This window comes from Euleptes europaea, chromosome 17 (assembly GCF_029931775.1).
Source record: "Euleptes europaea isolate rEulEur1 chromosome 17, rEulEur1.hap1, whole genome shotgun sequence".
NCBI lineage: Eukaryota > Metazoa > Chordata > Lepidosauria > Squamata > Sphaerodactylidae > Euleptes > Euleptes europaea.
Genome location: NC_079328.1, coordinates 26,024,442 through 26,047,195, shown reverse-complemented (window position 1 = coordinate 26,047,195; position 22,754 = coordinate 26,024,442). Strand labels below are relative to the sequence as shown.

The 22,754-nt window shown below is 49.7% G+C and overlaps 1 protein-coding gene across 1 annotated transcript in view; it reads right to left on the bottom strand.

Moving 5' to 3' along the window:
• Window positions 1–19,817, bottom strand: part of BCAR1 (BCAR1 scaffold protein, Cas family member) — a 49,951-nt gene extending 30,134 nt beyond the window's left edge. The window contains exon 1 of the mRNA XM_056862538.1: window positions 19,767–19,817. Within this exon, the coding sequence (XP_056718516.1) occupies window positions 19,767–19,778 (12 nt within the window). The 5' untranslated portion in view covers window positions 19,779–19,817. The remainder of the gene's footprint in view (window positions 1–19,766) is intronic.
• Window positions 19,818–22,754: the final 2,937 nt, after the last annotated feature.

Sequence of the window (22,754 nt, the reverse complement as noted above, 5' to 3'; positions counted from 1 at the left end):
TTCCACAATTTAACTATGCATTGTGTTAAGAAGTACTTCCTTTTATCTGGTTTGGATCTCTCACCCTCCAGTTTCAGCAGATGACCCTGCGTTCTAGTATTATGAGAGAGGGAGAGGCTGACTGGCTTTGCATCCTGCCATTCAGCCTCTGCTGGGATTGGGCAATTCTACCTGGTAGAATTGCACGGGATACAGACACAGAGCAGACGTGTCCACCCTCCGAGGAGTCTGGTTGTTGCACCTCTGCACGAGTCCTGTGGGAGTGAGTGTTACCTCTCTGAACGAGTCCTGTGGGAGCACAATCATGAATGGAAGGCCTGCCTCCTTCCAGCTGCGCCATGAACAATGACTTCCACAGAAACAAACAAAGGAGGGCTACATGGAGACCGGGGAATTCTTCTTCTGACAGCAGTGTTTTGGGTGTAAGAATGAAGTGTGTTCTCAGTCCAGGAAATGGGTGACTCAGAAGCTTGGGAAACACCAGGCTGAGCAAAGGATCCAAGACACCAGAAGCCCGGCTCTGGTGGATCGCGAGGCGTCGGCTTCTCGTCCTGCCTTCTCCAGCCACACATTCCTCAGCAAGCTAGAACATAGCTGTGGTTATTCAGGCCCAGGCTGGAGCCCATTGGCAGGCACTGGCGCAATCCATCCATCCACCCACCGACTCCTGGGGCCCCCACGCAACAATGTGCTTTTTGTGTCCGTCACTGCAGACAGCGCGGGGATTGTCCTAGAAAGCTGGCGGTACAAGGCCCGAGGTTGGGGGGGGGGGGGGAAGAGAGAAAAAAGGGGTGAGGAAGATGTTAAATACCTGCAAGTTTGCAAACATGCTCATTTGTTCCTAGACACCTGGTGTGGGTATTGGGGGGGGGGGGAACACAGCAGGGCCCAGACTCCAGGGAACGCAATATCCAGCAAGGCTACCGCAGTGACTTACAGGACACGTGCAACCGCGGATGCCTGCACTGGCTCATTTTCATGCGCTCTGGGCAAGGATATGAAGGGGTTTGTGTGGCGTCCTGGGCCCCATCTCTGGGTGTCGTCGCCCAGCGTCTCCCCCAGTGAGTACTCCACCTCCCCCATCCTTTGTAGGGAAGCCCAGTACGTCCACTTGGTCCGAAACCACCCAGCGTTCCCCATCCCAACCTTCTTTTTGTTTTGTGATCAGAACGGACTACACTTCTCCTGTGCCATCTCACGGCTCGATTCCTGGCTACTTCAGAGAGCCAGCATGGTGTAGTGGTTAAGAGCAGTGGAGTCTGAGCTGGAGAACTGGGTTTGATTCCCCACTCCTCCACATGAGCAGCGGAGGCTAATCTGATGAACCGGGTTGGTTTCCCCACTCCTCCACATGAAGCCAGCTGGGTGACCTTGGGCTCGTCACTCTCTCTCAGCCCCACCTACCTCACAAGGTGTCTGTTGTGGGGAGAGGAAGGAGATTGTAAGCCTGTCTGAGTGTTCCTTAAGTGGTAGAGAAAGTCGGCATATAAAAACCAACCTTCTTCTAAAAGGATCTGAGAACCAGAATACATGTTGTATTTGCTAACCAGCTGGGTGTGGGAGATGTGGGCCAAATAACTCCCCACTTTGCAGCTTCAGCTTGGGAAAATGACGGGGGGGGGGGGAAGCTCCTTCTCCCCACGTCACAGTCCTGAGGCGAATCCGGCTCTTGCAGCTACGTGGCTGCAGGGAAAGTCCTCTCTCTGCCCCACACCTTGGAAAACTGCTGCCAGGCGAGACAGACAAGGCAAGGCTAGATGGATCACTAGTGGAGCCTGCCTGCCTGGGGAGAGATTGTTTCATCAAGGCCAGAGTGGCTGCCATCTGCTCTGCCTTATGAACGACTTTGTCAATAGCAAGAAGTCATTGTGAAATTTGGCTTCATTTCCGTGAAACTGATGGCCTTTTTGTGTGTTTTGTACATTGTAAACAGCTTTGGGTCCATATTGCATGGAGAAAAGCAGGCTAAAAGTGTTCTAAATAAGTATGCCTTAGTAGACCGGTTCATGCATAAGCCCAAACCAGAGCTTGCTGCGCTGCAAATGAGCAGTGCTGTGAATGAGCTTCAGGAATCCTTGGGGTCTTGCACACTCCCTCTTTCCATCACTCGCCACAATCTAATGTGTTACTTTCAATAATAACTGGCAAACTACGACAAACCGTGATTGAGCTTGGCCAGCAAACTAGGAAACAAACCACTGTTTGTAAATCCCATCTTCTAGGACCAAGTGCAAACAGAGTTAGCCACTGCAGATGTGCAGTGTAGTGGTTAAGAGCAGTGGACTCTAATCTGGTGAACCGGGTTGGTTTCCCCACTCCTCCACACGAAGCCAGCTGGGTGATCTTGCGCTAGTCAAAGTTCTCTTAGAGCTCTCTCAGCCTCACCTACCTCACAAGGTGTATGTTGTGGGGAGAGGAAGGGAAGGAGATTGTAAGCTGGTTTGATTCTACTTAAAAGGTAGAGAAAGTCAGCTTATAAAAACCAACCTTCTTCTTCAAACTGTAGATTGCCACAAAAGAGGAAAAGCTAGTTACTTATAATGCATCATACAAGGGCAGAGGGGCAGGAGCCCTGGAGATCAAGAATCCCAAATGCTTTTTCCTTTAACACTAAACTGTGGCCTGCTGTTACATCTGTATTAAGGCACTTCAGATGTTCACAGGCACAAAGCCATCTCTAGGGTCCAGCCCTCAAGGATGACTCTTCTGGTAATTCCTTGAAGCTAACTATCTATTGTGGGGCTTTGGCTCAGTGGTAGAGTGTGTGCTTGGCAAGCAGAAGGTCCCAGGTTCAATCCCCGGCATCTTCAGTTAAAGGGACTAGGCAAGTAAGGTGATGTGAAATACCCCTGCCTGAGACCCTGGAGAGCCACTGCCAATCTGAGTAGACAATACTGACTTTGATGGACCAAAAGGTCTGATTCAGTTTAAGACAGCTTCATGTGTCCTCTCTACAAACAGTATATGCAAAGGTCAACTGAGCATTCAAAGTCTTGCACCATGCTATCGGGACGCTAAGCTAAATATTCCCCCCTCCAACCCCAACCCCCAACTTAGACCAGATACTTCTCAGGCTTGACATTTGAGTCAGACAAGAGATATGTGAACTTAGTTGCCTCAGGTACAGGCATCAGGAAATGTGGATTCAAACTTCTGTTCCAGAATTGTGGATAACCACATTTTGTTCTCCAGTGTCAGGAAAAAAATCGTACGAAACCATCCAAGAGAGAAGGACTCTAAGTCCCTTCTCCGATGTGAATGTGGTGGGAATTTCTCCTGCGGGACCAAGCGCCAAACAAATACTATGTAGAATCTGGCAATGGCTGAAAGTCATTTGGCCTCTATCTTAAGACAACAAGCACACACCAAGGCGATGGATCCAGAGGCTGGCTCTTGCGATTCTGCCTCAATATTTGCTGCCTGCCACCTTATCTAGCCACAGATTTAACAGATCCCCTTATCTGTCGAAATATCCTGCTCTTTTGTAGCATGTTAGCTAATTATGAGCCAAAGGGGGCACTTAGCAAGCCAGAGAGTAGGTGAACTAAGAAATAAACCTTAAAAACCTTACATTTCTCTATAACAGGTTGTTTGCGCTGGGAACAAGAGCACCCGTTTGCACAATGCTGTAGGGTGTGCACAAAAAAGGTACATTTCCCGACTCCTTGACCAAGCGTGTGGGCTAACTGCACCTAAGCAGGGATGCTATTGGTGCAAACTGGATTCCCTGGGAAGGTGGCATATTCGCTTCACAATTGAGCCTGTGGCCTGCAGCTTCAGTTTGAGCTTTGCCCTCCAAAATGCTCGTTTATTATAAACCAACAAATCGTTAGAGCATTGCTTGGAGAACACCAGCTCTCTTGTCATGCGCCCAGTTCTAGCTCTTGTATGCAGGAGACTCGCTCAACTTGAACTTCATTGCTTGCGTTTCAATACTCACTCCAATGTTTTTAAAAGGTTCTCAGCCATGAATTTTGAGGTTCAGTTAACAATCCAATGACAGAAGGGACTCGTACGAGCGGAGAGCCGCCAATAAGCTATGCCCCAGCCGGGAATCCTCCCAAGGATGCTGCCAAAAGCTTGAGGATCCAGGCCAAAGTTTGTTGAAACGATCTGGTAACCTCTCTAAACAAGCAGGAGCCCTGCTCAACAGGTGTTCACTTTACAAATGAAACCAGGAACCAGCCCCGGAATAAAGGCAGGGTTTGAATCATACGTTCAGCTTTATTTGCATTGAATGTAACATGAGAATTATTCAGCATATGTGCAGAGAAAAATCAAGTCTCCAATGTACACAGATTGTACGACGGTTTACTGTAACTTGTAACAGAGCTTTGACGTAGTCTCATACGGTTCCCACCACACACACACACAAATTAACAGGATTGTGTCAGGGAACCCATAGCTACCTCTAGTATCCGACACGTACAGCATTTTAACCGTTCCTCTTTACAACTTCCTGGAACATTCCTATTTTACCAATGGCAAACACAGGAAGAGAAATCACAACTTACCCAAGACCACAAAATAAGTCACAGGTAGACACAGGACTCGAACCTGGATCTACCAACTCCAACTCTCCGCTTAGCGCACTATGCCAATTCTGAAGACATCTCAGAAACTGCCTCTTCAAGCCGCCCATGTTCATCTGTAGCAAAGGCCTCAACTACACAAACTGGAGCAGGATGCTATAATCTCAAGGAGGTATAATTCACTTGAGACTGGAGGTGGGAAGAAATCATATTATCAATGCTGCCTCCCCGAAAATGTGTTCCTGCAACTGTAAAAACACATCAGAAGAGAGATCCTAGCCTTCCCTGATCGACTTAATTTCTACTTGCAGGGAGTTTAGTTAAACATGGGGAGTATTTAACATTTTGGAACCCTGATTGCAGTCTGAAGCGGTACACTGTACAAGTTAGAACTGTAACACCTCCCTCTGCAGCTCAGACAGTTCTAACCAACGCTAACTCCACCGAAACAGCCGGGCTTTGCCCCTAGAATACCCCTCACTTCCTCTGCCGCTGGGCCTCCCAGCAAACTCTCGGCCTCGCCAAGTCTGGGATTAAGACACGTTGAAGGCAGGAAGCAGCGAGGCCAAGTCTTCACTCCCCCAAATTGGATCTGTCCCCGTGAGTCAGAAAATGAGGCAGCTCAGCATCTGTACTCCTCCACCACCGCCCAGATTCGAGAGGCGTGCGACTGGAATCTGAGGCAGCTCGCTCGCCCAGCCTGGAGAATGAGTGCATGCGGGGAAGGAAGATGCTGTGCAGTCTCTTTGTGTGACTGCCAAAATGAGAGCACCTGCCTCCTCCCCTCCCTGGGACTGGGGGCTGCCTCGTTCAGCTTCTGAAGCAGGCCTGATCTCGTCAGATCTCGGAAGCTAAGCAGGGTCGGTACTTGGAAGGGAGACCTCCAAGGAAGACTCTGCAAAGGAAGATGGCTCAGTGGTAGAGCATTTGCTTGGCATGCAGAAGGTCCCAATCCCCGGCATCTCCAGTTAAAGGGACTAGGCAAGGAGGTGATGTGAAGACCTCTACCTGAGACCCTGGAGAGCCGCTGCCCGTCTGAGTAGACAATACTAACTTTGATGGGCCAAGGGTCTGATTCAGTTTAAGGCAGCTTCATGTATTCAAGGTCATGGCAAACCACCTTGGCTTCTCAAGTGCCTTGAAAGCCCCTTGCTGGGGTTGCCAAAAGTCAGCTGTGACTTGATGGTACTTATGTGGATATGCTCCTAAAGAGTAGCCGCACATCTCTAAATGGAAAAGCACCACCGGCCCTCCTTGACTAGCTCTCCAAGGGAACTGCAGATCTAGCCGAAGCCATTTCATCATCCCAATAAGCTGACCAAGGGGACCCAAGGGAGGCATTCTGCCCCCTCTCTCTAATACCAGAACATGTGTGTGTGTGGTGGGGGGAGAGGTGTTCAGCCACTGAAGATGTGGAAGAAAAAAGAGGGGAATAGAACCCAAATAATGTTTGAATAGGTTGATACTTGCACACAACTTATGTGGGAGACATATACAGCCCAGCATAAAAACCTAGAACAATCTTACCAGATGTTGGTGTAATTGGTAATATATACAACCTATTACATGTCTGGTCTGTTTTATATTGCCTGTGTATGTAAATATATTTGTAATGTGTGTGCATGTCTTACATGTAATTCAAATAGACCACTGAGGAAGGCCATATAGGCTGAAACGTGTTTGGCTTGTGGTGACAGACATCAACCTTAAGACATGCCATTGGGCTATTTTAACGGTTTTTAAATAATTTTAAGTCTAATAAATTATATACTTTCATCCCACCCAACCTTGGGTACCCAACAACAGCCACTGAAGATGACCAGAAGCTAGTTCCGGAAGGACAAATATATGGATACAGATATGTTTAACTTATCCCACTGCATGATGTGCTGATAACCAGTAGTCTGATTTAAAGAAGACGGGGAATGTGTTTATAGTTGGGGCCATGAGTTCCGACATTTATTAGCAGCAACACTCCAGGAATCCATGGCCTCGGGCACATGTTAGCCAATGTACTAGTGCTCCCAGTTCCAATGCCTGTGGCCATAGCACGCTGGCACACCATTTGCCTGAGCCATGGATTCCTGATGCGCTAACGCTGCAGGCATGAGAACTGGTAAGCCCAATTTAAACACTCCCAGGAGTGCATTATCCTGGCACCAAGCTCATGTCTTAGGGGAGAGAAATAACAGGGAGAGAAAGCACACAGTAGGGGTTGAGGGACAAGCATTTCAGGACTGGAAATGAAAAACTGATGCATGGGTGTAACAGCGTGAAGGAGCCAAAGAAAAGGATGACGAGGGGCTGTGGCACAGTGGTATTGCACCTGCTTTACATGCAAAAGGTGTTAGGTTCGATTCCCTGGCATCTCCTGTCAAAGGAAACTTGGTAGCAATTCCTGGAAAAGAGCTGATCTTGGAAAGCCGCTGCCAGATAAGAGCGGGTGATGCTAAGAGGGACGGCTTAATGGACCCACCCCGTGAGTCATCATACGAGAAATGACTGAATCGACGGGAAACATGGCAAGAGAGAGCACCAAAAAAAAGTTGTACTGCCATATCAGTCCGTGCAAAGTCTAAAAACAAGAACATCTGTGTATAGCCTTTGGCTGGGCCGACCAAATTAGCCCAAAACTCTGCGCAAGAAGTCATTTATAAAGTGGTGCATCATGAAGTGGTACGGGCACACCAGGGGACCACAGACTCCCCAATCAGGGATCCCAGCATTTGTCCAAAGGTTTTCAGGAGCTACCTTTCATTGCGAAAACCACCACCGTTGACATCAGGATAGCTGTGGCAGATGCAGCTGTTTGGGACACACTTTCTCGTGGTCCCGTTTTGTTTCCCAATGGATGCCAACGCAGATCTTTCACGGCACAGCAGCTCTCACTAGGCTTTTCAGCGGACAAAAAGGAGTCAGGGGTAGGGTGCCCGGTGAGGTCAGGGGAACCTGGTTCTGCTGAAAGCTATCAGCAAGGCAGCTGGTCAGGGATCTCATGCCGGCTTCCTAACAGCCTGTCCGAACATGAATGCGGCGCTGCGTAAGCCATTCCTCACTCCCAGCCTGTAGCTGCAGGCTGCCAATGCAGTACACAGCGGCATGCCTGTGCTTATCCCTGCTCCTACTTCGGGAAGGACAGCCGATAGCTCGGGAAGCGAGGGAGGAGAGAAGAGAGCCACATCCTTTTCGTTCCCCACCCCCAAATAGTTCCTTCCCCCATCCTGCCACCCTGCGCCATATCTGAGAACCTTGCGCAGGATTCCACGCGCCATCACAGCAAAGACGGGATGCGGCTTTCTGACTCCGTTCGGCACTACACGGCTCAACCCGTGCTGTGACCCAGCTCCCATATCGAGTGATCAGTGCATCTGAAGCTGCAGCTGTCGCAAGCAACAGCTTGTACTGTTTACACCGACCAGCCCTGCGGTGGAAGTCGGCCGCTTCCAGTCCGCATGACCCAGCTTCGTTTAGCCAGGGACAGATCAGAGTTGGGCCCTGCACCCATCCATCAATGTTCACACGCAGTTATCTGACCAGCACCCCAGTTCTTGTGCAGCAGAACTCTGCCTCTCAAGCCAGCCCAAGTAGTACTACTTAGAAACATGCTTTGCACCAGGAATACGAACGTAAGAAAGGCCATGCTGGACCAGACCAAGGTCCATCAAGGCCTGCAGTCTGTTCACACAGTGGCCAACCAGGTGTTTCCAGAAAGCAGCAGCATTATCCTGCCTGTGTTCCAAAGCACCTAATATAGCAGGCATGCTCGTCTGATCCTGGAGAGAATAGGTATGCATCATGATCAGTATTCATTTTGACTAGTAGCCATGGATAGCCCTCTCCTCCATGAACATGTCCACTCCCCTCTTAAAGCCTTCCAAGTTGGCAGCCATCACCACATCCTGGGGCAGGGAGTTCCACTATTTAAGTTATTGTGTAATTGTGGCCTTTGGATTTTCGGAAGTAGAAACAACAAGCCTTAAATATGTGACAGACTTTTCATGTTCAGCTCTGGAGTGTATGCAGAATTCCTCTCACGTCACTGAGCAATGTCGGGTTTCTCAAGCTTGTGCGCAGCCAAGCATGGCGCTTCAATTTACGTAAGGATGATGGCACATCATCTATGACATACACTCCCACCTCAGGTGTCTTTTCAGGCAATCGGTTAAGGATTTTGCTTTTTATTCCTGACCACCTTTTAGTATTTTTAATTGGCTACTGGTTTTTTAAATTATTTACTTACTTTATACCCTGCATTTCCCCCCAATGGGGGATCCAGAGTGGCTTACAGCAGTCTCCCCTTCCATTTTATCCTCACGACGATCCTGTGAGGTAGGGCCGAGTGTAAGTGGGCCAAGCTCTCCCCGTAAGCTTCCACAGCAAAACGGAGATTCAAACCTGGGGCTCCCAGATCCTAGTCCGACATTAACCACTACCCCATGCTGCCTCTCTTAACATCAGCTTTATGGCTGAATATGATTTTGAATCGGCTTTCCCACTTTTTTGGTGCTTTGCACTCTATTTTAGCTTCTTGTCTTTGTACAGCTGAACTGTTGTTTTATTGCTTGATTCCGTGCTTTGCTGTTGAGTTTGAGTTTATTGCTTTAAGCTGGTCCTAGAGTTGCTTCAAATTATTCCTGCTGTTTGGGGTGTTTTATCACTTTTATTACTGGTTGGTTAATTGTACTGTTGAGAGCTTTTTTTAAATGATTTATGTGGTTTTGATATTGTTAGCTCCCTCCAACAGCTTCTGTCCTGGAGAGACAGCAAAGAAATATGCTAAAATGTGTTGACTGGAGTGGGCTGTAGGAGCCACATCACTCCTGCCTTGTTCCGTCTACACTGGCTCCCAATTTACTTCTGGACTCAATTGAAGGTGTTCTGGTTTTGACTTTTTAAGCCCTACACAGCTTGGGCCCAGAATACTTTAAGGACCACATTCTCCCCTATGAACCTACCTATCCACACTGGTCATCTTCAGAATCCCTCCTTTAGGTCCCCCCACCATCTGAGCCTAGGCAGGTGGCAACCCGAGAAAGGGCCTTTTCGGTCATGGCACCAAAACTTTGGACCTCCTTCACCAGGGAGATTCATCAGTCTCCCTCTATTGGTGTTTTCTGCAGGCAGGTGAAGACTTTTTTTGTCAGTTTTGGTATGTGTGTATGGTAGGTGCTATCAAGTTGCTCCCGACTCACGGTGACCCTATAATTCAGTGTCCCAAATGTCCTATCATTAACAGCCTTGCTCAAATCTTGCAAATTGAGGGCCGTGGCTTCCTTTATAGAGTCAATCCTTCTCATGATGGGTCTTCCTCTTTTCCTGCTACCTTCAACTTTTCCTAGCGTTATTGTCTTTTCCTATGACTCCTCTTCTCATAATGTGACCAAAGTATGATTCTATGTATTATTTTAAATGCTGTTTTAACGTTCAAATGTTTTCATGTTCGCCGCCTCGGGGAACTCTATTTGGGTGGAAAGGCGGTGGCATAAAAATGTTTTAAATAAATAAAATATCAGGGTAAAGGGATTTGGGAGATTCCTTTTACCTATTGAGATTCCTCTTACTCCTTTCTCTTGCCTGATTGAGCGGTTATTCCTGCTAGGGATGGGGAGGGACTCAGCTGACCACTATCAGAGTTCCAGCAAAGAATCCACACCCAGGAGGTGCCTTGCAAAGATGGGGGGGTCTCTTCCCACAAACTCCAGCCAGGGTGGGAACGAATTCCAGGCACGGTTAGTTCTCATTACTTTGCATCAAACAGCTCAGAACTGTCAGCATCTGTTTTCTTTTCTTCATTTATACCCCACCTGTCTACCCAAACAGGGACCCAAAGTAGCTCACATCACTCACCCCTCCTCCATTTTATCCTCACAACGACCCTGCGAGGTAGGTTAGGGTGAGTGTGTGTGACTGGCTTACAGTCGCGCAGCAGGCTTTCGTGACAGAGCAGGGATTCAGACCTGGGTCTCCCAGATTCTTCTCTGACGCTCCAACCACTCCACATGACGAAGTATGACTACAAAACAGCAAAATTGCCTCTAGAGGACTGTTTTTCACTCATAACCGAGTTATTTACTCTTGGAACCGAATTGATTTACTTGGAACTGAGCTTCGGTTGGAATCAAGTTGCTACGGTTGGAACTGAGCTGACTTAATGTGGAAGTGCGTTATACTTTTCGGACTTTCACTGTGTATTAGGTAGTTATTAAGGAATATTATTGTATGACATTATTGTATGAGATTGGTGACTTGTTAGGGTATGTATAGGTGTATTCATATATATATTATTGCATACTTAAAACTATTGTTTTGTGAATATAATTTTATAGTGTTTGGCTTACCTATGTGGTTTGCATTGGTGTTTGCAGTACGCAGTGCATAGAGGTGCGTGTTATTGTTTGCTCCAACCGCTGTGGCACGCTGCCTCTGTTGCACCGGGAAACGCGAAATAAAAGCACAAAAGCAGCCCCCAATCCTCAGCGGGAGGGTTAAACCCGCCTTGCACTGCATCTGACCCCGCAAATAACCGACGCCTCCCATTCCCTTCCTGTTAAGACTTGCTTGAAGCCTGGCGCAGATGTTTTCGTGTTTTGTGGCCGTCGTCATGAAAAACGCTGGGAGCCACACTGGTGACGGGCGAACCGTAAGCGTTCCCTCCATCTCCCCTCCCACACTTCTGTCGCTGCTTCACACTTGGCCTGACTTCCCATTCATACCCTGAATGGGGTCGCAGGGGTCCTCTTCCCGGTGCGACCCGTGAAGGGGGGGAGCATGCCAGAGGGTCGCAATGAAATCTGCAATCCAGCATCCTCAAAAATAATTCGGCATCACGGCTAAAGCGTAGTGACTATAGCACTGGATGGAGAAGACCTGGGTTCAAATGCCCCCGCTTAGGCAGAAAACTTTGTGTATGACCTTGAAACGGTCACTCTGTCTAATCTTCCCTGCAGGACACAAAGATATATGTTTCTCTATCTCCCTCCAACTTCTTGCAACATTACACGGAACCTCTACTCCCGCATCGGCCAAAAGAGATCCAACCTGCCCCGTTTCCCTCCACAACTCAACCTGGGACCTCAAGCTATCCACAACAACCATCTGGGGCACAAAGGTCCACAGCCCTCAGAAAACCTTATCTCTGTATGGGTGCATAACACAACTTCCTTCACGAACACACACACATACACACACACCCCTTGGGAAAAGTGGAGATTCCCAGCAATGTATGCCCTTTGAGGCAGACTCAAGGGCAAGACATCAGGCAGTGAACCTTGACAAATTTTGCTCCAAATGTGTCACCCGTTGCTCACTGCAGCTTTGGCTCCAGCCTTCTGCAGTTGCGAAGGGCAGAGACTGTGGTTACACACGCACACACCTCTTTTCAATGAGCGTTGCCACTGCGTTAAGAAAAGCGTAGTCATACGTCTTTTGATTTTGACCGTTGGCCTCCAATCAAATAGGATCGGTAGGTTTTTGAAACTATACAAACACCCCCCTGCAAATCCTGGTTAATGGTGGGGGGAATGGGATGACACCCATGAACAGTGATACCCCTCCCCTGTCAAACGGCCGCAAGTCTCTAAAAAGGCCATGCTCAGAACCACACACTAAAAAGGCCATGCTTAGAGCAACACACACACATACACAATGGTATGAGAAACAGGAGCTAGTACCCCCATGACATCAGCAACACCTGTGTGTTCTCCCAAAGGTGTGCATGTGCTGAGAGCCAGTGTAGTGTAGTGGTTAGAGTGTCAGGCTAGGATCTGGGAGATCCAGGTTCGAATCCCCACTCTGCCACATAACAGAGGACAGGAGAATGACGTTGTAAGATGCTTTGCTTCCCCATTAGGGAAAAAGCAGGGTAGTATAAAATTTACTTTGTTTGCGCTTCACTCCCCCCCCCAATTGGGGACTCCAAGCAGCTTACAGCAGTCTCTCTTCGAAGCAGATCAAGCCGAGAGGGCAAGACTGGCCCAAGGCCACCCAGCAAGCTTCCACAGCCAAGGATTCGAACCTGGGGTCCCCTACATCCTAGTCTGACAAGCTAAATGCTACACCCTGCAGTTACAAACAAAGAGAAACTTCCCTTCCCCATTCAACTGCAGCCAGAAAGCCGCACTAGCTGGGCTTGAAGTACCAAACATCCGGGTCAGAAGTGGCAAGGAAGGTTTCCGCTTCTCTTTTTAGCAACGTGATACCGCAGCGGGGTGGGGGGGGGGAGAGAAGCCAAGTGCAACGCTCTCTCCGCACACAGACCGAGGCTGGCTACGGGCCAGACAGATACTGTGCGGGGAAGGCCCCATGCTTCGGTTCAGCTCCGGCGCATCGCATTGGGACCCCCCCCCCCCCGACGCAGCCCAGAGAGCGGCCGATCACTAGTCCGGTCCTCTGCTGGTGAATCATTAACTGCCCAGTCCTGCGGCAACCTGACCGGCTTGCACTTTGGCTCCTCCGAGGAGGCCGGCTCTGCCCAGCCAATTCCTCACCTGGCTCGGCCTCTCCCCCACCAGCAAGAGGCGAGCCTGCTGGTGCCAAAGGAAGGAGAGCCAGGAGAGTCAATGGCACAGGAAGCCGCATGGATGGTAGGGTAGGTGGGGGGGGGGGGAGAATAGCACAGCTGGCACGGCTCTTTCTACAAAGAGAAATCGACCAAAATGGCATGGGCTTGAGTCCGTCTAGAAATTCCAGTGACGGTTGCTGTTTTTTAATTTTACTTAATTTGTAGCCCACTTTTCTCCCCAAGGAGGAGCCAAAGTGGCTTACAACATTCTCGGTTTCATCCGACGTGAGAAATACAAGCAGTGATACCAACTATGAGAAGTTCTGTGAAAAGTGGAAATTATTTTATAAATATGTCGAGGTTTAATATTAATAAAAAATAGAACAAGACAACAGAGATTGGCCAATAGTAACAATAGCTAATTTCTATCCAAATTTATTTTTATGTTTAAATAATAAATGTATGAATACAGAGATCTACCCGTGGAGAAATAACTTTAACGACAAAGATAAAGTGAAGATATCTGATATGTTTAATAATTTCATAAGGTGATCATTCTTAGCTTCATTAGTTTCTTCTTACTTAACAGTTAGAATAAATACTTGATTATAATGCAGAAAAGCAGGGCAATGTAGTCTGACTAACCTATATTTGTATGTTGGATATTCTTATTTTTTTACCCTATCCCTCTTTCCTTCTGTACCCTTCTTTATAAAAAAAAAAGTTTTTTTTTTTAATTCTCTATTTTATCCTTACAACACCCCAGGTAGGTTAGGATGAGAGTGTGTGACTGGCCCGAGGTCACCCGGTGAGCTTCCATGGCAGAATAGGGATTTGAACCTGGGTCTCCCAGATCCTAATCTGGCACTCTAACCACGGTCCCATGCCAGCTCTCAAGCGCTTTCCACACCAGTTCTCCAGTGTGGGGAGACCCTCTGCAGGTATTCAGGATGGAACAATGCACTCGCCTAGGAATCCAGCGTGGCACAGTGGTTAAGAGCGGTGGTTTGGAGCAGTGGACTCTAATCTGAAGAACCGAGTTTGATTCCCCACTCCTCCACATGAGCGGCGGACGCTAATCTGGTGAAGTGGGTTGGTTTCCCCACTCCTCCACATGAAGCCAGCTGGGTGACCTTGGGCTAATCACAGCTCTCTTAGAGCTCTCTCAGCCCCACCTATCTCACAGGGTGTCTGTTGTGGGAAGGGGAAGGTGACTGTAAACCGGTTTGATTCTTCCTTAAGTGGCAGAGAAAGTCAGCATGCTGCTGCAGTCGTCTTGTTTGGGGGCTTCCTAGAGGCACCTGGTTGGCCACTGTGTGAACAGACTGCTGGACTTGATGGGCCTTGGTCTGATTCAGCAGGGCCTTTCTTATGTTTCTTATGTTCTTATGCATAGAAAAACCAACTCTTCTTCTTCTTCCTATGTGCATGCCAGACTTGATCCTTGGCACAAAGAAAGCCCTGGTCATTCTGAGAAGGTTTTCCACCTGGGGAAGACCTCGCCCACAAGTCCTCATTCTGCCTCCCTTCCCCCCTTTCTCTCTCCCCTGGGTTCCTCATCTCCAACTAAACGGACATCTGTACACAGCCTTGCTGGGAGGGATGCAGTACAGTGTAGTGGTCAGAAGGCCAGTTCAGGATCAGGGAGACCCAGGTTCAGATTCCTGCTTTGCCTTGGAAGCTCACTGTGTGACTTTGGGCCAATCTCACAGCCTAACCTACCTCGCAGGGTTGCTGTTAGTGAGGATAAAACGGAGGAGGGGAGAACAACAGACGTCGTAAGCCAGAAAAGCAAGGTTTAAACACCTAAAATCTAAGAAATAAATACACAAAGTCTACTTTTACTCCTGGGTATTACTCCCACACACGCCAACACACGAAGTTCTCCCCGCTCTCCATGTACTCTCAAAAGGTCAATTCATCCCTGTCTAGACATTTTGGAGGCACTGTGGAAGGCAGGAGCGTCTAGACATCTTTGCCAAAGAATCCAGAGTTCCAGTCCAGCTGGTACCATGACGTGTTGGCCAGTACTGTTTAAGTTCCGAACTCAAATTTCAGCTTGTCTTCTCCCCCAAAGCCAGGGCTAAATCCAGCGTAGTCGGCAGAGGTGTGGACAAATCTCCGTGTTCAGAAGTGAGCAGCCATCTTCTGAAGGCCAGAGAATGTGAATCCAAATGTGAATCTCCCTTTGTTGAGATTCCCAGAGATCCCAAGAGCCTGAAGCTTAGTGGCTGAGGATCTCTTTTAAACGCAAAAAAATCGCAGGATCTGTCCCCAACAACTCTAGCTAAAGGATCTCCGGGAGCAGGTGTTGGGAAGATCTTTCCGTAGCCGAGACACCCTGGAGAACAATACTGAGAGAAATGGGAATTGGGAGAAGGACGCTTCTTATTTCAGAGGCATCAGCTGGCTAATGCTGGAAACGGGATTGGCCTTGGCCAAGCCACAAAAGCAGACTTCACAATATCAATTATATGGAAGGAAGAGAAATTCAGATGCATTTTTATAAGGATGCTTTCCAAAAACTGAGAATTCTGCTCAACAGCACACTTTGGGGGTGGGGGGAACCAGCGATTCCTTCAAATCATGTTCAATTCCTTCAAATTCACGTTTTCAAGTCTGGCCATTGCCACGAATTTATCAAACAGACTCAGATGAGTTCAGGGGTCTGCATTCCTAACTTGTAAATGTGAAGCATGGGGGGGTCCTACCTGCACCTAACCTGGAAAACACTCTGCCAATTTAAAAACACACAGCACAGGAACGGGCAGAGAAAGATGTTCCTGGCGGAGCAAAATGAAGGGACAGACCAATTCCCTGAGACAAATGGTATCAGCCTCCCTCCTGTGACCACAGCTGAAGATGGTGCTGAGGCTGGAGGGTGAGAGATTCAAATCAGATAAAAAGTATTTCTTCACACAACACATAGTTAAATTGTGGAACTCCCTGCCCCAGGATGGGGTGATGGCTGCCAACTTGGAAGGCTTTAAGAGGGGAGGGGACATGTTCATGGACGAGAAGGGTATTCATGGCTACTAGTAAAAATGGTTACTGGTCATGTTGCATACCTACTCTCTCCAGGATCAGAGGAGCATGCCTATTATATTAGGTGCTGTGGAACACAGGCAGGGCAATGCTGCTGCAGTCGTCTTGTTTGTGGGCTTCCTAGAGGCACCTGGTTGGCCACTGTGTGAACGGACTGCTGGCCTTGATGGACCTTGGTCTGATCCAGCAGGGCTTTTCTTATGTTCTTATGAGGGCAACCCTGTCTGTTCAGAAGACCCAGTTCACAACAGGAAGAGTTGTGAACACACAGACAATCCTAGACTTCCAGTCTGATTCCCTGCCATCTTTTCCCCAAGTCGTAAATTGCCTGCCACCTTTTCCTGCTCAAGCCACCATCCAAACGTTCACTCATGAGCGAAAGACACTTGAAACCAAGACCCCTTCCCTTTGGCTCAGTAAAGTGCACAAACTCCTTGTGGGTCACTCAAGAGGTGTACAGCAGGCACCTAACATTCTGGCCCAGCCCTGGCAAGGGGCATCTACCAAGCTGGTCCGTTCTGGCACCTCAAAAAGGGAGGCGTTCTTGGTGATTCAGGCCCCAAAAGCCGTTTCATGAGCATCCCAAGCCCAAGCATCCCAACAAGAAGAGTTGGTTTTTATCTGCCGGCTTTCTCTACCACTTAAGGAAGAATCAAACCAGTTTACAATCACCTTCCCTTCCCCTCCCCACAACAGACACCCTGTGAGGGAGGAGGTGGGGCTGAGAGAGCGTGACTAGTCCAAGGTCACCCAGCTGGCTTGGTGTGTAGGAGAGGGGAAACAAATCCAGTTCACCAGATTAGCCTCCGCCGCTCATGTGGAGGAGGGGGGAATCAAACCCGGTTCTCCAGATCAGAGTCCACCGCTCCAAACCACCGCTCTGAACCACTACACCACGTTGGCTCTCTGGTGAGAAATACAGGTAAGAGGATTTTGTGCACGAAGAGCACCTTTTCCTGGCGAAAGGCAGGTGCAAGGTTTTGTATGACACAGAACTCCTCGGCGGGCCATACTGCTGCTGTAATACCCTCCATGGACCTAGCCGCATGAGATAAACGTTAAGCAGGTCCTCTGTCCTTCACCAGCTAACGTTATGGCAGAAATTCTCAATAACAACAGTCTCCTTCATTGGCATAAAACTGAAACATGGGGTGACTGCAAAGTAACATAGAATTGTTGCAGTTGAGCATTACTGACCTTCTCATCTTCCATTTAGCCTGTGCATAACTTTCTTCCCCAGGAAGCAACCAGATGCCTGGGGGGGGGGGGTTCCCAAGGCCTGGCTCCATCTGATTAATCCACCACCCGGGTTTTTAAAAAACCAAACTCTCCATGCCATTTCCCACATTCTTAGAGACCCCTGAATGAATTTCCTCGCGTTTAAGCTCTGCTGTTAGCGGCCGCTGGCCCAACGGAGAAACGTAAATCTATCCGGCCGAGGCAGAGTCCCTCCCCGCTTCAGCAGGCCAACTCCAGAGAGCCCCGACGCAGGAAGAGCTTTTCAAACGCACAAATCACAGCGTTTGTTGCCTCGGCAAATACCGCACAACGGGTAGATGCTGCCCGGGTTGCAGGATGTCAGCTCCAATAAACACCCAATCGGGCCTACTGCAGAACACAAACGCATCTAAGATTGTGCTGAAGGAGAGATCAAGGGGTGTGTTGCATTAAACCGGAAAGGAACTGGAGGATCAGGATTTAACCCTAGCAAAAGCTGTCCAATTGAAAGGTTTCCTTCAATGCCCGTCATGGGGATTTATCTGAACCTCATTCATTAGCACTTCGTGCCTCTCTGGTAACAGAATAGCGCATAGAAACACACTGCCTGTTCTTCCTCCCAGAAGCACAGAGTAGCATTCATGCTTCTCCTCTCCTTCACTGTATATTTTCAACAATCCTGGCAGGTAGGCCAGGCTGGGAGAAAGTAATACAGAGTCACCCAGCCAGAGAATTTCACAGACAATTGGGGATTTGAACCCAGCCCTTGTCAAACCGCTATATTACAATGTCTCTTAAGCAGGTGGCTCTTCTTATGGGTCAGGCACATTCCAAAGGCCCCAACATCATAGCCATCCCCATGGGGCAGAGAGATCAAAGGCCATAGCAATTTGTCAGATTGCATGCCCCCCTTCTCCCAGGTTAAGGGGGCCCATTGGTGGCGTTTTGCCAAAAGTCCCCCCCAAACCAGGGATCTAGCGCTTTCTCCTGCTGAAATGAATGGGGGTTTTAAAATTCTGAACTTTGGCTGGATCATGCCCAGAGGTGGAAGGATCACGTGGCCTATCGGCCGCAAGTCGGGAATCCCTATCAGCTTTCTCCACCCCACAACAACTTACCAGCTCCAGAACGCCTGCAGAAAACACAGGCATACCCGCTTCGAATCAGGGCTGCCCAGAAAAGAGCTCAAGACGACTCAAGGAAGCGAGCCAAACCACATCACAGCAAGACAACGATCACACGCACCCTGAGCTACTTACGGGGCGGGGGGAGAGAGGTCGTTCCTAAAGAGAACTTGAGTAGGAACCAAACGCAAACATCCCAGTGACTTTCCGCTGGAGCACAACTTGAGGCCAGGGAGATAAGGCAGGGCAGAAAGGTTTTACACCAATAAATAATAAATAATCTCACAGGAGCCACCCAGTAAGTCCCAGATGCGAAACACCCAGAAGCAGGGGAGGGGGGAGACTTCCATCTCCAACATTGAATGCAAGTCGAGGAGTGAGACGGTGGGGGGAGGAATGGTTCTGGGTTCCTGAACCGCAGAGTCCCTGAGCCAGATCTTCCCCATACGTGGCGCTGGCGTGCCCTCCTGCCTGAGGCTCAATGTACCCTCCAAGATGCCCCAGGACCCTGTCTCTTGCCCTTCCTTCCAAAGGGGGGGGGTTCACGGAGGGGCGGGGGGAGGGGTCGAGCTTAGCTTGGACCCCACGCAGCCCCTGGGCCAACTCTCCCGGCCAACCGCGGCAGGCCCCGGGGTGGGAGAGCCCGGACGGGAGCGGAAAGGAAGAGGAGGCCGGCTCTCGTCTTGGCTCCCTTTCCCTCCCGCTCCCACGTCCGAGCGCAGGCCTGGCCCATCCCATTTCCCCCGGCGGAGGGGGGGGGAAGCCTTTGCGCTTCCCGGTCCCGATCCCGGTCCCGATCCTGGTCGAGAACCGCCTTCACATCTGATGGGTGGGGGGGAGAAAGACACCCCAGGGTCATTTCCCCTTGCGGCGGCCAGGGCCCCCCCGTCTTCCTCCCCCCCCGCAACGCCTCGCGGACGAGCCTCCTCGAGAGCAAGCCTCCCCGCGGAAAGGGGCCAAGGATCGCAGGCCGCCCCCTTCCCCTCCAGCCCGCCGGATCGCCGCCTCCCGGCCCCCGCCCGCTCCGGCCACGGCGGGGGAGACCTCGGCCCTTTCCGCACGGGAGGCTTCGCCGCTCTCCCCGCGCCCCCTCGCCCCCAGCCGCCTTCTCCAAACTCTGCCTGGGGGCTGCCCGCCCGGACGGGGGCGAGGGGGGCACCCGGGGCGCGGCGAAGCCGAGGCCGACCCCCCCCCCCCCCGTGCGCCAAGGGCCACACCGACCCGCGGAGCAGTCGCGCCCTCTCCCAGCCCGGGCTGCTCGGGAGGGGGTCCCCCAAGAGGGGCATCCTCTCTCCCGCCCCCGGCGGCCCCCTCCGGGACGAGACCCCCGCGCGCGCCCCCGCTCACCAGGTAGTTCATCTTCCCGGCCTGGCGCGGCCGCGGTGCCCGGCCGTGCGCTTTAACGCATGACCCCGCTGGCGGCGCCGACTGAGGCCCCCCCGCCGCCGCAGCCGGAGACGAAGGGAGAGGGGGCGAGAGGGGGGCGGGAGGGGGCGGGCGGAGCTCCCTTCCTCCCTCCCTCCCTCGCCCCCGAAGCCGCCTTCATTGGCTGCCCGGCCGCTCCGAGGGAGGAAAGGAGGCGGCGCCGGCGGGGCCAGGGACGGCTGCCTCCGCCTGGCACCCAAGGGGCGGGGGGAAGAGGCGGATGGCCTGATGCTCGCCTCGCACGGCGGCCCCGTCGAGCGCGCCGGGGAGGGAGAAAAGGGCTCCTTTCGGCCGGGGGGGGGGGGCTCCCGCTCCACTTCGGGTTGCCAACCTCCAGGCGCTGCAGGAATCTCTGGCAAGAACAGCCCGCGACACTGACGATGCTCGTGAAATGACGAGGTGTATTTGCGCATTAAAGGACAGCAAGAGGACTAACAAAACATATACATACATACATACATACATACATACATACATATCTGCTGTATCTGAAGAAGTGAGCTGTGGCTCACGAAAGCTCATACCCTACCAGAAAATATTTTTGTTCGTCTTTAAGGTGCTACTGGACTCTTGCCCTTTTTGACTAATACATATATATATATATATATATATATATATATATATATATATATATATATATATATATATATATATATATATATATATATATATATATATATCTGTGTGTGTGTGTGTGTGTGTGTATATGTTTTATTAGTCCTATTGAAACTATTGAAACTATTTGTGTGTGTGTGTGTATACACACACATATATATGTATACACACACACACACACATATATACATACATACACACAAAAATAGTTTCAATAGTCCACCTAGGTACAAAGTTCCAAAAACTGCTGCAATGGCAACGTAGTAAAGGCTTTTCTTGATTAAAGATGAACAGGAAGACGATCGTTTCTTTTTTCTTCTTCAAATGCGATTTCTTTTTCTCCCATTCAGGATGAAAGAGCAACTATGTAGACTTCGATACATTAATCCCAATGCAGGATTCATTGTATCGAATACATAGTTGTACCGACGTTTCTACTAGATGAACTGGGAACTGATCTCTATTGACTGACCCCCCAGCCGATAGAGATCCGTCCCCCTGGAGAAAGTAGCTGTTTTGGCCAGTGGACTCGATGGCGTTGAAGCCCCTCCCCAAACCCCGCCTTCCCCCGGGCTCCGCCCCCAAAACCTCCCGCCGGTGGCGAGGAGGGACCTGGCAACCTTAGCTCCCCTCCCGCCCGGCTCGGGCGGCCCCAGCGGCTGCAAGCCGAGGGCACGGGCTTGCAATCAAGAGCCGAGCAGGGAGAAACGGGTCTCTGAACATGCGCAGAGTTACGCAGCGGAGGGATCGGGAGGCGCCTTTCCCGCCGCCCACGGGCTGCGCCTTCGCGTTTGACGGAGGAGGAGCCGGCGGGAGCCCCTGGGTAGTTCTTCGCCGCGCTGTGCAAAGTGGTTAGAAGCTGTGAACGGGGAAATCCCCGGTTTCAATCTAAGGCCATTTATGCCTGGGAGGTTTTGCCTTGGATTTGCTGCTCTGTAGATGCACATTTTCCCCATCCAACATGCTTAAAACTCAAAAATAACCCCCCCCCCATATAGAGTTCTGAGAATTCGGATGGGGAAAATGTGTATCTATAGAGCAACAATTCCAAGGCAAAACCTTCCATGCATAAGTGACCTATCTTTCGTGAACTCCCAGTCAGCGACTTCTAAATACACCCATTTCCACGATAAGGGACATAATCTTGCTGTGCTACTTTACAGGGGTGTGGTGAGGATTGGCCAGCTAATGCGTGTGAAGTGCTTTGAACAATTTTCAAGGATCTGGTTCTTATAGGTTATCCGGGCTGTGTAACCGTGGTCTTGGTATTTTCTTTCCTGACGTTTCGCCAGCAGCTGTGGCAGGCATCTTCAGAGGAGTAACACTGAAGGACAGTGTCTCTGTGTCTCAGTGTTACTCCTCTGAACACAGCCCGGATAACCTACAAGAACCAATGAACTCTGACCGTGAAAGCCTTCGACAATATTTTCAAGGATCTCTTTTTTGCTAGATTGTTGTTAAGGGGGAGCAGTGTTGGGCATCGTCTTGCCACAGCTGGCATGGTTTTTGTTTTGTTTTTTTGGGTTTTTTTGCAAGTCATTTTAAGTGTCTCCTGCAGAACTTCTGAATCATGCCACATGTACAGGAAACAGGTTTGTTTTCCCCATTCCACTTAATAACTTGCATCCGGATCAAAGGGTTCACATTTACCTAATCTGAAATATTTTTTGCAGCCTTCACTATGGAATGTATTCAGATTTATTAATTCAGCATATGCCAATAAAACGATACATAGATGTGAGATAAAGGCAATAAACAACTGTATCAAAAATAGAACAGTTCCTATCTTAAAATAAAACATTCATTGTGACACTTTAAAGTTTGGAATTGTTAACTATATTCAACCTTGCAAGGCGGAATTTGAATGTATGGAATATATGCATGTATTTATTATTACAGAGCCAGCGTGGTGTAGTGGTTAAGAGTGGTGGACTCTGATCTGGAGATCCAGGTTTGATTCCCCATTCCTCCACATGAGTGGCGGAGGCTAATCTGGTGAACTGGATTTGTTTCCCCACTCCTACACATGAAGCCAGCTGGGTGACCCTGGGCAAGTCACACTCTCTCAGCCCCACCTACCTCACAGGGTGTCTGTTGCGGGGAGGGAAAGGGAAGGTGATTGTAAGCCGGTTTGATTCTCCCTTAAGTGGTAAAGGAAGTCATCATATAAAAGCCAACTCTTCTTCTATTATTCAATTTCTATCCCACCCTTTCCCAGCACTAACCAGGCTCAGGGCAGCTAACAACAATATAAAAATGTACAATTTACTAATATATTTAAAACAAAAACATAAA